The sequence below is a fragment of the Aegilops tauschii genome, chromosome 2 (assembly GCF_002575655.3).
Source record: "Aegilops tauschii subsp. strangulata cultivar AL8/78 chromosome 2, Aet v6.0, whole genome shotgun sequence".
Taxonomy (NCBI): domain Eukaryota; kingdom Viridiplantae; phylum Streptophyta; class Magnoliopsida; order Poales; family Poaceae; genus Aegilops; species Aegilops tauschii.
In genome coordinates this window covers 2,265,714-2,278,772 of record NC_053036.3, presented here as the reverse complement: position 1 = coordinate 2,278,772, position 13,059 = coordinate 2,265,714, and the positions used below count along the sequence as shown (strand labels likewise).

The window sequence follows — 13,059 nt, the reverse complement described above, 5'->3', positions numbered from 1 at the left end:
AAGTAGTAGCATACCCATAAGCTAGCTGCAACTTACAGGAAAGGCAACAGCCGTATGTAGCTGCCTGTTTTTAATACACAAGCAAGCCATCCAACCTCTGACTATTGAGCAACAACTTCTCTCTTTTTTCTCCTTTCTTTAAGTTCAGTTTAACAGGCCAATCAAGCATCAATCATTTCTCATCAACATGTTGTGTGTGGATTGTGCATGATTATGTTGATTAAAGGGGCCTGTGGTAGAGATGTGGAGGCAGTTGTACTTAACACTAACACTTCACCTAGAGTGAACTGTGGAAGAAGGGCCTAGGTCAGTCTCCTACGCGTAAAATGTAAATTCCATATAAGTGGATTTTCAAAATAAAGATAATGATAGTGTCTCTAATTTCCTCTTAATGTGCAGTAATTTATAGTTTTGACATCACTTTCCGCCCATTATTTACTAGATCCGTAGGCATTTAAATGAAACTGGTGGAAATTAATTAAATCGACAAAATAATTCTTCCCCTAACGTGGCTAGGGTCTGTATAGCGCGTGGTAAAGATAAGTACGCGGTATTTGGCATAGCGGAAATATGGAAAGAGAAAACATAGAGTGAAGCAACAAATAAAGTGAAAAGGAAGTAAAGACAGATAATCATTTTAAAAATATTTTTTCATGTTCGGCACTTTAACTTGATATTTTGGAAATTAAGTAAGGAGTTGGCATAAAAGGAGTACAAGCATGTGTCCTGCTTTTCTGAATAGGACTCTTTTGAAGCTTAAAATCACTTCGTTTTCACTTCAAGTCTCCGTCAAGACTTCTCGCCTTTATTTCTCCTAATCTCTATATGCTAATTTCGTGCTAGCCAACCACTGAATTCACATGCTAATTACATGGTGGTTGTACTTCAAGGATGAAAATAATTACATGCTTCAACCACTGAAAACTCAAAACAGAGCAAAAGCTACGTGGGGTCCTTTCTTTTAAAAAAGAAGCAAAAAATAATAATTTGAAATCTTACAAAGTTCTGGAAAAATTACACATGTACATATAGATGTGTAGCATGTACAATGTAATTTTTTCATAGATACAACTTTTCAGTTGTGGTGTACACACAAAAAAGGTCAAATATGTGCATCAAAACAGAGTTCCTTTTTTGCAGCCCACAAATATATATATAACAAATTTATAAATATCGGTGGAAATTGTTTTAGATTTTTTTTGAAACTTACACATATGTTTCCCCACGCAATTTTAAATGCCAGGTTGTGTGGAACCCAGGAGCCAAATTTGACGCTCTCCTTTAACCACTTCACACATTTGCTTGAAAAAAAATCACATAATATGGTGAATTTTGAACATCCAATCTCACTTTAGCTTATGAATTGTAAGGGCCACATTTCATTTCCATTGGGAAAAATTACAAATTTGCTACCCTTATATATAGGAAACAGTGAATTCCATTTTTTTTCATCTAGTTGTCTATTTGTAATATAAGTTAGCCCATTTAGTGGAAATTGCTCCGGATTAAAATTGGGAGCAAGTTTCACTAAACAGGGTTATCTAGAGGTATCTTCAATAAATGGGGTGTCACACATGTACAGATTCCAGCTACTATGGGGTAAAAGGTGGAAATCATTCTATAATTAACTATATTGGGACATAAGGTAGAAGTTTCAAGTTCTTCCAAAATTATAGTGCACAACTTACATTCCAAGCAAGCTTATGAAAATTAACCTCCTAGTTTGATTGGTGAAAGGAAGACAAACAACGACTTGGATTCATTGTAGTTTTCATCTACGATTATAGTAGATTTTCCTTGAGCTATTTGAGTTAGCATGTCATCTACGTATTCCCAAATAGCAAGAATCGCATTATTTTCCTTACTTGTGAGATTCTAATGTGCACTTGGATCTGAAAATCTTCAATCAAAATTCCAGGGGTGATGCACAGTGTAATGATGATTAGATAATTGTTATATTATGGACTTCATGGTGGTTTTCATGGTTAACCACTCACCTCTGTTGGTTCTAACATCTTGGCCACTACCATGTGGATCTTGTTGAAAGATCTGTCCCACATGAAGGGACTAGAGCAGAATCCAAGATAACATACAAAAATATATTATGTCTAACTAGGTATACAACCACATGCTACTTAAACAAGCTAACTTACACCTATTGATCACAAACATAACCATCATAAACTTCTCCATGCGTGGCATTTTTTCTACAAACACCCAAGTGTAATCACTAGAGGAACATTCCCATGCAGACATATTGGAGATCTGAGGTAAAATTCTAGGTTCTAATGATTATGCCCTTTGTGGGGTGAATAAATTTTAGAAAGGTGTGTGATTAAATTTTTTGTAGGGTTAAGCCTTGTGCACGCCTCTGGACTAAATGACCGAGACATCCGTAACGTGTAAGAAAGTTCCCTTTTGTATTATTTTCCTATAACCAAAAGTAAATCGGAACCAAAACATCCACGCCATCTCTTTCACCGATTTAATGCGGAAAGCAGTGGTTTTTCAATGGGATAACAGGCAGGAACACACGGATGATGACATTGCCTCGCTAAATGCAGAGAAATATCTGGTAAATATTTAACGGGCATATTTTTTTCCGCTGGTATATTAGCTTTATGCAAGACATACATGGATATATTTTACTCCAACGCGTAAGATCAATGCACACTTCCGTGTACCGAATGCGGCTCGTCCACACAAGTCCGTCGTGTTCCTACTGAAATATATTTCCCGGTTTTTCATCCTCTGTTTTGCACCTGTATTCCTGTCGCATTTACATTTTTCCTATTAATGTGTTGCAAACCAAAGAAGAGCCCTTGACACACCACACCCTTCATCATTGAGTTAGTTTTTTCCCCACTCTTGTTGAAATTTTACACAAGTCCCAAAATAACAGACCTAGCTCCTCACCCAGCCAGCTCAGCCCAGCCATTCAGCAATGAGCACTAGTAGTTTATTGCCACATTGCCAGGCATGAATGAGCAAGCTTTTCTTTCTCCATCAATCCTTCTTAGCTGCCACATTGCCTGGCCTTGCCTTGTTGACATCCCCTCCTCAAAGCCAAATCCTCACTTTATTATTACCACCACTCCACACACACCACCACCACTCCATTCCTTCCTTCCTCTCAACCCACTCTCCTCTCCTCTCCATATGCAAGCAAACTATTAAGCATCCTTCCATCCATCACCAACCTTCCTCCTTCCACCACCTTGTATTCTCCTCCCTCCCTCCCACCTCCTTGTTTCTCACGTCCGACGCCGATCGATCGATGGGGGAGGATGCCGGAGATGGCTACGGCACGCCATCGGCTGCACTCACGGCCATCGTTGTCAAGGGCAAGCGCAGCAAGCGGCGCCGCGTGCACGCCGCGGTGATCGCGGCCGCGGAGGCCGAGGTGACCGCGGTCACCACGGCCAGCGCCGCGGGAGAGGTGGCGTCGTCGTCGTCCTCGGTGGCGGATGGTGGCGGGTGGCGGTCTGGCGCGGATGAGGCGGCCTCCGGGTGCGTGACGGAGGAGGAGGAGGACATGGCGCTCTGCCTCATGCTGCTCGCGCGCGGCGGTGGCGGCGGCCAAGGAAGCAGGGCCGGGCCGTCGTCCTCGTCGTCGTCGGCGGTGGTGAGGGATGACGTCGCGGAGTCCACGGCCGGGGCGGTGGCCACGGCGAGGGAGGGCAAGTTCCGGAGCCGGCGCCCGGCGGACGGCGGCGAGGGGGAGTTCGTGTACGAGTGCCGGACGTGCGGCAAGTGCTTCCCGTCCTTCCAGGCGCTCGGCGGCCACCGCACCAGCCACAAGAAGCCGCGCCTCCCGCTCCCGCCAAGCGCGGCGACGGCGACGTCGTCCGAGGAGAAGGTGAAGCTGGCGCCCCAGGCCGCCGAGGAGAAGACGCCACCGCCGTCGCCGGCCACTGCCGTCGATCGGACGGTGCTGGCGATCCCGGTCCCGGCGACGCCGCCCAAGCAAGAAGGCGCGGCCACGGCGACCGGCGTGTCGTCAAAGCAGCAGCAGCAGGGGCAGGGGAGGGTGCACGAGTGCTCCATCTGCGGCGCGGAGTTCGGGTCCGGGCAGGCGCTGGGCGGGCACATGCGGCGCCACCGCCCGCTGCTGCCGGCGTCGGCGTCCATCTCTTCCACGGACGGCGTGTCGGCGGTGCTGGTGATCAGGAAGGAGAAGAGCCTCCTGGAGCTGGATCTCAACATGCCGGCGCCCTGCGACGACCCCGCCGGCGCCGGAGCCGAGGCTACCTCGCCATCGTCCTTCTCCTTCGCCGTGAAGGAGCGGCCGTCTGTGCCGGCGGCGCTGCTGCCATTCCGGGCTCCGGCGTCGGCCCTGGTGGACTGCCATTACTAGGCACCGATGAAGCAAAGCAACATACAGACAGTAATTAGCTCCTCTGTTTCTCATTTGTTCCACACACACATATACACATTTACTACATAGTAGTACATGCCTTGCTGTGATCTGAAACCATACATATTCTTTCTTCTTCATTTTACCATTTGTTCTGTTCAAATTGATTGATTATTGATGATTGGAAACTGGTGGCCACTGTAGAATTTGTCAGGTGTACAAAAATGTTTGTCTGAGATTTGACATTTTATCATGTGATTATATTGATTGATTCATTCACTTAATGAGATTGGCTGATCAAGCAAAGCAGTGTTGCCCTGTTCTTATGCTGCCAACAGTTAATTTGATTTGATGATTCCCCTTTGCAAGATGTTGATTTTGATTTTGATTTTGAATTGCATTTGGAGAGTGGAGAGTGTGATGATGATGATCAGGTAGCTAGCAATGTGAAGAGTGGGGTGTTGGTGATGAGCAAGCAGAGGATGAGTGTGTAGTGCAATGCAAACGAGTGTAAAGTGGCAAGCAAGCAAACAGGGGAGCTGGAAAAGGTGTGGGGTACTGCTACTCCTCTCCTCTCCTCTCCTCTCCAGTAGGCATTGTGCTCACGTAAAGGGAGTTGTGATCTTCTTCCTCCTCCTCTTCATATTCTTCTCTGTCTCTGTCCCTCTCTCTCTGCATCATCAGCATCAGCATAAGCATCATCACCATGGAAATAATCTAATCTAGGAGTATCTATCTTTCTTTGTGTTGTGCAAGGGGAGTCAGAGAATATATTTGTATGTGTGTATGTGTGTGGTGTGGTTAGCTTGGGTATAGGTGGTCTGGCTGGCTGTTGCTCTACCACCAAGAAAGGAAGGACTCACTCCCCACCCCTCCCCTGCTTCCTTTCTTCCACCCCATCACCTTCAAATATGCTCCCACATCTCACTCACTCCAAACAATCCTCCGATTCAAACCCCAAATCTAGCAGCATTCGAATCTCGATGATGCCGGACCGCAACTCTATTTGGTCTGCCGCCTCTGCATCGACCGATGCACACACACGGGATCGCCGAGTGATGATAGCCGCGGTTAATGCGGGCTAGGGGTGTGTTGCTCTCTGGGGTCGTGGGCTTGATGCCAGGATGAATTTGGTGTGTGTTAGTAAGTGTGGAGTGGTAGTGGTACTAGAAAGGAAGGAAGGAAGGAAGGAATGATGGATGTGTGCTGGTGAAGGAAGATTAATTGTTGGACAGCTACCACTTAACAGTACGTGTGATTAGATTAGTTGGGGCATTAGGAGTGTGATTAGTAGCAGCAGGTTAGGGAGGAGGGGAGTGTGGTGTGAGACTCTGAGGAGAGGCCGTACGTGCGTGCGTGCGTGCGGTGGGGTCACGGGCTAGTTGATGTTGAGGAGGCAACATGTTAACTACCTGGCAGGCAGGCAGCCTGACTGAGGCTGACAGGCCGGCCCCACACCCGCAGCCAGCACACATGTAACGTACTGGCCCTCCACTCCACTCCACTCCCTCTCCCTCTCCCTCTCCGACGGTTCTCCTCCGGCTGGCTGTCCGGCCGGCCTACCAACATAATATATAATCTCTCTGCTCGAGCAGTATTAATTTACCTATCTGTCACAGATGGACGGTATTATTCTTTTTTTCCCACCAGATTTCCGGAAAATGCGTACTAATGTACATACATCTCTCTTTGATTTTATTTTTCCTTTATTGCGGAAAGGCCAAAAACCACGTATTAAGTTGCACAAACTCTAACAAAAAGCAGCATCCTTACAGGAATTGGAAAACATATCCAAATCCTTCCCAGCATGATTCACCGGTAGCCTGGTGGACCAAGGCCGGTGCGGCGGAACCGGCATCGGCGACGAAGGCGCTGGACTCTTTGTTCATGCTCGTCATGCACAGGATTTGGAAGGAGCGTAATAGTAGCTAGGGTCTTCGATAACGTCTCGGCCGTGATTTCGGCGATTGTAGCAGGCATTGCCAGTGAGCGGAGGTTGTGGCTACTGGTGTGGCGACGGAGGGACCGTGGAATAGTGGGTCGTCGCGAGTAGATAGCTCGAGTGTGCGCCGTGAGCAAAATTAGTTGTCACATCCGGGCCTCCGTCTCAACCGAGCAAACTTGTCGAACACACGGAAGCTTGTATTCGAAGCGGCTGGGAAGTCGTCAATGTGGACCGGAAGACGCCGATAGCCACGATATGCGTAGACCGCCCCTTCAGAGAAGAAAACACTACAGAGCACCTATAGAACACCCGAGGTCCGGCCTTACGGAGTTAAGAACACAAATCTCACACACTCTTCAATGAGGACGAGACCGGCCAACCTTTGTCGGTCGGAACCGGAGCTGGAGGACCAAGAGCACATCCGCCACCGCACTTTGGAGGCAAACCCTAAATTTATTCCTAACCGTACCCCCACTGAACCGAAGCCCTAGGGTCCCCAATGACCTTTTGAACTCAACTAGTGCATCTCCAAATTCTCAAATATTGTGACTGCATTGTGTACTTGGCATATAAAATTTTCTAGAATAATAGATATTCGCAAACTATTGGCGCTCGGTGACTTGAACTTGTTTCATGTTTAATAAAATGGTTGAGTGCATCGCTTGCGATGCAGAGGACGGGGTACTCCCCTTTTCAAAAAATAAGGCGGGTAAAAAATGATTTACCGTACAAAATGTCAAGGTACAAGTTACAAATCTTATTACACAAAGATTCAATTTGTGATCTTCGAACGGGTAAAAAAAGGTTATGTTTTTTGAACAGAAGCTTGCAAGGTGAAGCTTCTATCAGTTATCCGTATCTATGTTTCTCTTTTGTAACTGAAAATGTAAATTCTGCTAAGTTTCATAGAAGATATAGCCATGTCCGGAACCAAAATTTTCATTTTTTTGAGTGCGGCCGCATGAGGACCGCTCATCACTAACTGCATTCAGATCAAGAGATAACAAAAGGTCATTGCTATTGTCGAAACGCTTAATTACCTTTCGGCGTGAACAATAATAATCCTGAATTCATACATTTGTTTCTCACGTGTGTCAGTGTCCACTATGTGCAAATACTGACTTGGCTAAGATGGAAACTCAATTTGCAACCGGCAACCTTTTTTCTTACCAGGATCAACCGCAGTTACCCGGTTGAGTGATTGGTTGATTAACAAATTAGCTTAGTAGCACATAGAAAAAACACCTAATAATAGTGCATGGGTTTGGTCAACATCACTTCACCTTCCCAACCACACCTCACCTCACCACACCGCACCGCTAAGTAGTCAGTAGCCTACATGCCATGCTACTACAGCTGCACTGACACTGATGAAACATGTGAGCACACATCACTTTGGTGTGTGAGTGAGATTCTCAGATTTCAAGTAGCCCTTCCTTTTCATAAACCAACTAGCTAGTCCCCATGAGATACTTTAATGCCAGCAGCTAGGCACATCGCGAGGTTAATCTAGCAACACATCCATCATTCCTTGGCTGAGAAAAACGCAAGAAAACATTTGTCTCTCGATGCATCGATAGAAGGAAAAGTTATTTACAAAGAAGTGATGCCGCAAGGCCCACCGCCACCGCCTTCACCCATGTACGTCCAGGGCTTCCACCCTGATCGTGTCGTGGGCGAAGAAGTGCCCTTGTTTGAAGTGTTGGGGGCAGAGTGGATGGAGAGCTGGGATGTCGACCTGATCCACGAAAGCACCTCGTGCCACAGGGTGCATGAGAAAGGGCCACAATTCATCCAACCTTGTTACAATCTGAAGTGAAACAAAAGAAGAAGAACGGTAACATGAATAACTAAGCAAATATTCAAGGCTATTATTGCAGGGCAGATCACATAATTTGAACATTTACACACCCAGATTGAAAACCGACGAGAATTTGTATCGAAGGCTAACTATATAGTGTGTGACATGACCCTTTTTTTGACGGAGATGCCCATTGATTGGCACCCACTACTTTGAACAGTTGTGCACACTCCAATTAGAGCTCACAGAGATGCATATATATGACCCTTCAAGCTTCCTAATCTAAGAAAATAGCGATGAAACTAATCTTCAAAATTAAACCAAAGGCTCATCGAAGTGGGGGTGTTAAGTCAGACCTGAACATGCCTAGTTAAGCCCCAAATTAAGTAAAGCCTGTTTCATGTTCAACATCAATCAGTTAAGCGCGTCACTTGGGGATTAAATACCGGTGCTTGAGAGAGTAGCACATGGAGCTTGGGGAGATCATAATTTCTTAATTCCCTACTGGCATGACACTCTGCATGCAGGAGTCGATCATTACTCTAGCTTGCCAAGTGTCAACAACTATGAGTATTGGATTTGTTTCATATTACGAAATAAGAAGATGCTTCTTGGCTGTTTTTAGTTTTTTTTTCTCCAGGTTTTGCGAACTTGGCTCGTTGTCAGTATTATTCACAAGATAGGCACTGACCTACCAATGACATAGTCACATATTTATAGAACTCAACATAATTTCATTTAGTTAGTTAGTTTTTACAGGACAATTCTGATCTCAAATTATGAGTATGACCGACGATCTGCGATGGATGGGACTGCAAAAAGAAGTGAGAGTGCTGCTGGGAGTACTTAGAATCAGGTGTTTGTGTCTGCTCAAGTTAAGTAGAGCAGTAGTCACCAACTACTTCCTCCGTCCCAAAATTCTTGTCTTAGATTTGTCTAAATACGGATGTATCAAGTCACGTTTTAGTATTAGATACATCCGTATCTAGACAAATTTAAGACAAGAATTTTGAGACCGAGGAACACTAATCAGGAAAGAAGAAGCTGAGTGAGAGGGAGCTGATCTGCAGTCAGTAGCAAGTAGCAAGAGTAGTGGTAGTGGAGTGGAGTGATTCACACTCTCAGCAAAGTGGACTTCACTTCCAGTGGCATTAAAGCAGCAGCCACACTCTCATGGTTGTTAGAGGGCGTTGGAACCTACTGCCGCGTGGGCCCCATGACTAACTGCCCCATCCAAGCATCCATGACCATGACACACTGGAAATTGCTATGTGGAAACACTATCTTACACAAGCACGAGAGTTCGATCCTGGCTCAGGATGAACGATGGCGGATGGTAGTCCTGTTTTTTCTTTAATTAGCAAAAATGTTTTGCGGATATATTTGGGAGATTCTAGTGTACTGGCGCTATATAGTACTCCCTCCGTCCCAAAATTCTTGTCTTAGATTCGTCTAGATACGGATGTATCTAATACTAAAACGTGACTTGATACATCTGTATTTAGACAAATCTACGACAAGAATTTTGGGACGGAGGGAGTATTAAATAGCATAGATGCTTCTGTTGTACCAAAAGGTTAGTGTGGTTGGACTTGGGCTTAAGTCTGTACTGTGAATGTCAACCTTGAGCACTAAATTAGCAGTATAGTACAAACCATGTGTACCACCCTCATATCTGCTAATATCCTATGACGTTGGATGGTGTACTATTTGTTTCTTCTTCTTCTTCTTTTGATCACAGGAGATTCTAGGATAATCTCAATTAAAGCAGGGATTTATTATTTATTATGTATTCTATGATGCATCTTTACTGCTCCAAATAAACATCCACAAAGGCCATTCCAAATCACAGAGGACACTTGTCTGTTCAAAACAATAAACTCAAGTGTGCGAGATATCGCAAATGGCTAATTAGAGTGACAATAACGCATCTCTCGAAAGAGCGTCACACAGGAAAAAAATGTTTCTTCTACTTAAAACCGTCACCTATTTTACTCACAAGAATCGAGATCGTCGAAGCAACACATTTTTTTGGTAAAAATGATCCAGATCTATTATCAAAGTTCAGCAGAAGTACAAAACATCTCAAACATAATAAAAATTTACATTGAGATTCCAAGACCACCAAACAACCACTACTGCCGCCAGAACGACCCGCTGTCGCCGCTCCCCTACCGGAATTGGTCTAAACTTGTCGATTACAGCCGAGAAGTCTTCGTGCACGTGCCTGTAAGGACCAGCGCCTTGGAGCTATAGTCATCGCCGTTGAACCTTTGCATAAATCTGAAGCATCTGACACCAAAACTCTAGGGTCATGGGCGCGATGGCAGGATGGATTTGGTGTGTGTTAATTGTGAAGTAGTAGTAGTACTAGTAGGAATGATGGATGTGTGCTGGTGAAGGAAGATTGTTGGACAGCTACCACTTAGCAGTGTGATTAGTTGGGAGATTAGGAGTGTGATTAGTGGCAGGTTAGGGGGGGAGTGTGATTAGATGGAGGCGAGGCCGTGCGTGCAGTGGGCCGTGGGGGCACGGACTAGTTGAGGAGGCAACATGTTAACTACCTGGCCGGCGGGCAGCCTGACTGAGGCTGACAGGCCGGCCCCACACCAGCAGCCAGCACACCTGTAACGTACTGGCCCTCCACTCCACTCCCTCTCCATCTCCGTCTCCGTCTCCGCCGGGACGTGCGTGTTCTCCTCTGGCTGGCTGTCCGGCCGGCCTTCCAACACAATATATAATCTTCACACAAAATAATAATAATAATACATTAATCTGCTCGATCAGTATTAGTCTACCAGCTAATAATAATAATAATAATAGACAATCTTCGTCAAATCAATGGTATTATTCTTTTTCCTCTACCCAATTTTGGGAAAATGGATACTCATGTACAAACATGTTTACCCCGCAAAAAAGAAAGTGTACATGCATGTCTCCTTGAACCTTTTCTTTTACGGAAAAGGCCACAAGCCATATATCAAATTGCACAAACCCCACAAAAACACCCTAACAAATAGATTTCTGCACCCCGAAGACTTCTAGTCATCTTGCTCTTGCATTCACCGGCAACGCACCGTGAGCAAAGCTTGTTGACATGTCTCTCAACGATACAAAGAAGCAATGCCGGAAACAGAGCGAGATTGGGAGACCTTATTTCATGCCGACACAACACCATCATATCAACACCGATGATTAGAGACAAACCCTAAATTTATTCGTAACTATACCACCATCAAACCAAAGCCCTGGGTCCAGATGTCTTTTCGAACTCAACAAATGCATCTCCAAGTTCTCAAATTTTTTGACTACGCTGTGATCCTGGCATATAAAATTTGGTAGAAAAACGTATCATTTGCGGACTATATGGAGATCAAAAAATGATTTTACAGTACAAAATGTCTACGTATTGTACAAAGATTCATTTGTGATCTTCGAACGGGTGAAAAATGGTTATATATTTTTGTACAAAGGGCTTCTATCGATTATCTGCATCTATGTTTCTTTTTGTAACTTCAGAAACTTAAAACTGTGATTTATGCTAAGTCATAGAAGAGTAATATAGCCAAGTCCAGAACCAACATTTTCCATTTTATTTTTGAGTGCGGGCTCACGAGAACCGCTCAACACTAACTACATATCATCTAGGTCAACAGAGAACAAAATATTATTGCTATCGTCTGAACCCTTACTTACATTTCGGCATGAACAATAATGATCTCAAATCACACATTTTTTGCTCATGCCTGTCAGTGTTCACTAACTAAAAATACTAAATTAGCTAAGGTGGAAACTTAATTTGCAACTAGCGACCTTTTCTCTTACCAGGATCAACTGCAATTACCCGTTGAGTGATTGATTGATTGGCAAATTAGCTTAGTAGCACAACTGGCAGACCACATAGAAAAAATGCCTAATAATAATGCATGAGTTTGGTCAACATCACTTCACCTTCCCAACCACACCACACCGCACCGCTAAATAGTCAGTAGCCTACATGCCATGCAACAGCTGCACTGAGTGCTGATGAAACATGTGAGCACACATCACTTTGGTATGTGAGTGAGATTCTGAGATTTCAAGTAGCCCTTCCTTTTCATAAACCAACTAGCTAGTCCCCATGAGATACTTTAATGCCAGCAGCTAGGCACATCGTGAGGTTAATCTAGCAACCCATCCATCATTCCTTCGCTGAGAAAAACGCAAGAAAACATTTGTCTCTCGATGCATCGAGAGAAGGAAAAGTTATTTACGAACCAGAAAGTGCCACGAAAAATCAAATTGCAGCGTTAAACCCCACACAAAGTGACCCCGCAAGGCCCACCACCACCGCCGTCACCCATGTACGTCGATCGTGTCGTGGGCGAAGAAGTGCCCTTCCTTGCAGTGTTGGTGGCGGATTGGATGGCCGGTTACCACCAGTCCATGAAGTCCTTGTTGATGGAGAGCTGGGATGTCGACCGATCCACGAAAGCACCTCGTGCCACAGGGTGCATGAGAAAGGGCCACAATTCATCCAACCTTGTTACAATCTGAAGTGAAACAAAAGAAGAAGGATAACATGAATAACTAAGCAAATATTCAAGACTATAATTTGAAGACACCCAGGTTGAAAACCGATGAGATTTTGTATCGAAGGCTACTTAGATAGTGCGTGACATGACCCTTTTTCAGACGGAGATGGCCATTGATTGGCACCCACTACTTTGAAGAGTTGTGCACACTCCAATTATAGTTCACAGAGATGCATATAAAATTGTAAATGACCCTTCAAGCTCACTAATCTAAGAACATAGCAGTGAAACTAATCTCCAAAATTAAATAGAAGAAGCGTTGAAGTAGGGGTGTTAAGTCAGACCTGAACATGCCTAGTTAAGCCCCAAATTAAGTAAAGCCTTGGTTCATGTTCATCATCAATCAGTTAAGCGCATCTCTTGGGGATTAATTCTGAGGTGC

The 13,059-nt window shown here is 44.8% G+C and overlaps 1 protein-coding gene across 1 annotated transcript; it reads left to right on the top strand.

The window, feature by feature from the left end:
- The first annotated feature begins 3,033 nt into the window (after positions 1-3,033).
- Positions 3,034-4,663, top strand: LOC109736055 (uncharacterized). Its single transcript, XM_020295273.4, has one exon. The coding sequence runs from the start codon at positions 3,278-3,280 to the stop codon at positions 4,355-4,357; it is 1,080 nt and encodes a 359-aa protein (XP_020150862.1). The 5' UTR covers positions 3,034-3,277; the 3' UTR covers positions 4,358-4,663.
- The last annotated feature ends 8,396 nt before the right edge of the window (positions 4,664-13,059 follow it).